At 35.8% G+C, this 1,752-nt stretch overlaps 1 protein-coding gene across 1 annotated transcript in view; it reads left to right on the top strand.

Annotated features, from left to right (window-relative positions):
- LOC110034079 (cytochrome P450 77A3) overlaps positions 1-1,501 on the top strand; it is a 2,996-nt gene extending 1,495 nt beyond the window's left edge. Inside the window, 2 exon segments of the mRNA XM_020738334.1 lie at positions 435-956; positions 1,382-1,501. Of these exon segments, the coding sequence (XP_020593993.1) occupies positions 435-941 (507 nt within the window). The 3' untranslated portion in view covers positions 942-956; positions 1,382-1,501.
- Positions 1,502-1,752: the final 251 nt, after the last annotated feature.

Here is a 1,752-nt window from a genome sequence, read left to right as displayed (position 1 = left end):
ATATATATATATATTTATTTATTTATTTATTTATTTACATTAATACCTCGAAAATATTCCAATTTACATATGAAGGCCACCATTTTAACTTTTAAAAGTGAAATGCAACTTTTTTGTCTAAAAGGACTTAAAGAAGCTGTTTTTCTTGTTCTATTTCCATCAAACTTTAGCTTAAAGTCCTGCTTTTTTAACAGATTCCATAATTAGCATTTTTTACAATTACCTACCAAATTCAAAATTAAACAAGTCATCGTAATAAATGCTTGTAGTCCAATTTATGACCAAATGCTTTCATTTTTCTTAGTTTAATAATTTGAAATAATATTATGACTACATTAAATAAATTCAATTATAATTATTAGAAATAATTAATAGCTAATACGTAATTTACTAGATATTACTGATAATTAATGAGAAATATTTATTGTTTTCAGGTGAAAATGACTAAGGGAAGGATAACCGAAGAAGACGTAGAGAAAATGAGCTACCTTTCAGCGGTAGTGAAGGAAACTCTCCGGCGCCACCCGCCCAGCCACTTCGTCCTATCACACGCGGCGACGAGAGACGCCGAGCTTGGAGGCTACCGCATACCGGCGGCGGCCAGCGTCGAGTTCTACACGGCGTGGGTGACCGAAGATCCAGACTTGTGGAAGTCGCCGGAGGAGTGGCGGCCGGAGAGGTTTATGGAAGGCGGCGAAGGGTGGGAGACGGATGTCACCGGAACAAAGGGCGTCAGAATGATGCCTTTTGGAGTTGGCCGGAGAATATGCCCGGCGGCGACGTTGGGGATGCTGCACGTTCAGCTTTTGCTGGCGAATATGGTGAGGGAGTTCAAGTGGTCGGCTCCGCCGGGGGAGAAGGTTGATACGTCGGAAACTTTTGCTTTTACTGTCGTGATGAAGAAATCGCTCAGGGCTGTCATTCAGGAAAGGGTGGTTTAGGCGTTGCAGTATGTGGTAAGGCGTTTATGGATTGAAATTAAAAGATATAATTTGGGGCAGCTTGTGAGTTTTGAGATAAGCAGCTTATCTTTAAAAACAGTCACACGTTTATTGTAAAAATGGAACCGCATTTTCTGATAAGTTGTCAAAATGTGCGATCCAAAAGTACCGCGACGTTTTCAAAATGCTCCCGCACTTATAAGCTGCCTCGAACTGATCCTAAGTGAAATATAAGTTGGATTAATTAGATTGATATTGATAGTGAAAACAATTAAATTTGGAATTGATTATTTTGATGATGTTAAGGTTCTGTTTTTTATAAGAATTTTTATTTTTTAGTATATAGATGTTTCTGAAAACAAATCTGAAATTAAATGTAGAGATTAGAGATGATGATAAAGTATATGATTAGCTAATAATGTATGCTTGTTCTTATGCAGGAATGGAGCAAACACAATCAGAGAGAACAGTTTAAAAAATTTGGGGATCAGAGAAGCGATATTTTCCAATTAATTTACTTCTGTTTCTTTGTGTCGATGAGTATAATCTTTTTTTTTTTTTTTTTTCAATTTAAAGCTTGTCATGTATTACTTATTGTTATTTGATCATTTAAAATTAATGAAATATTTTATTATAAGCACTGTTAGTTTTTCCTTTTTTTCTGTATTGGCCGAGTAGTTACTTATAAAGAGCTCAATATATTACTAACAATAAGTAATACATGTTGAAGTCTGTCTAGTGCTCACTATTGATCCTTGGGTGAAGAGCTTTTGTTAGAGTAATGAGACTAGGTTATCGGGCAGAGAATAAA

The sequence above is a fragment of the Phalaenopsis equestris genome, unplaced genomic scaffold (assembly GCF_001263595.1).
Source record: "Phalaenopsis equestris unplaced genomic scaffold, ASM126359v1 Scaffold001343, whole genome shotgun sequence".
NCBI lineage: Eukaryota > Viridiplantae > Streptophyta > Magnoliopsida > Asparagales > Orchidaceae > Phalaenopsis > Phalaenopsis equestris.
This window is presented reverse-complemented; position numbering and strand designations above follow the sequence as displayed.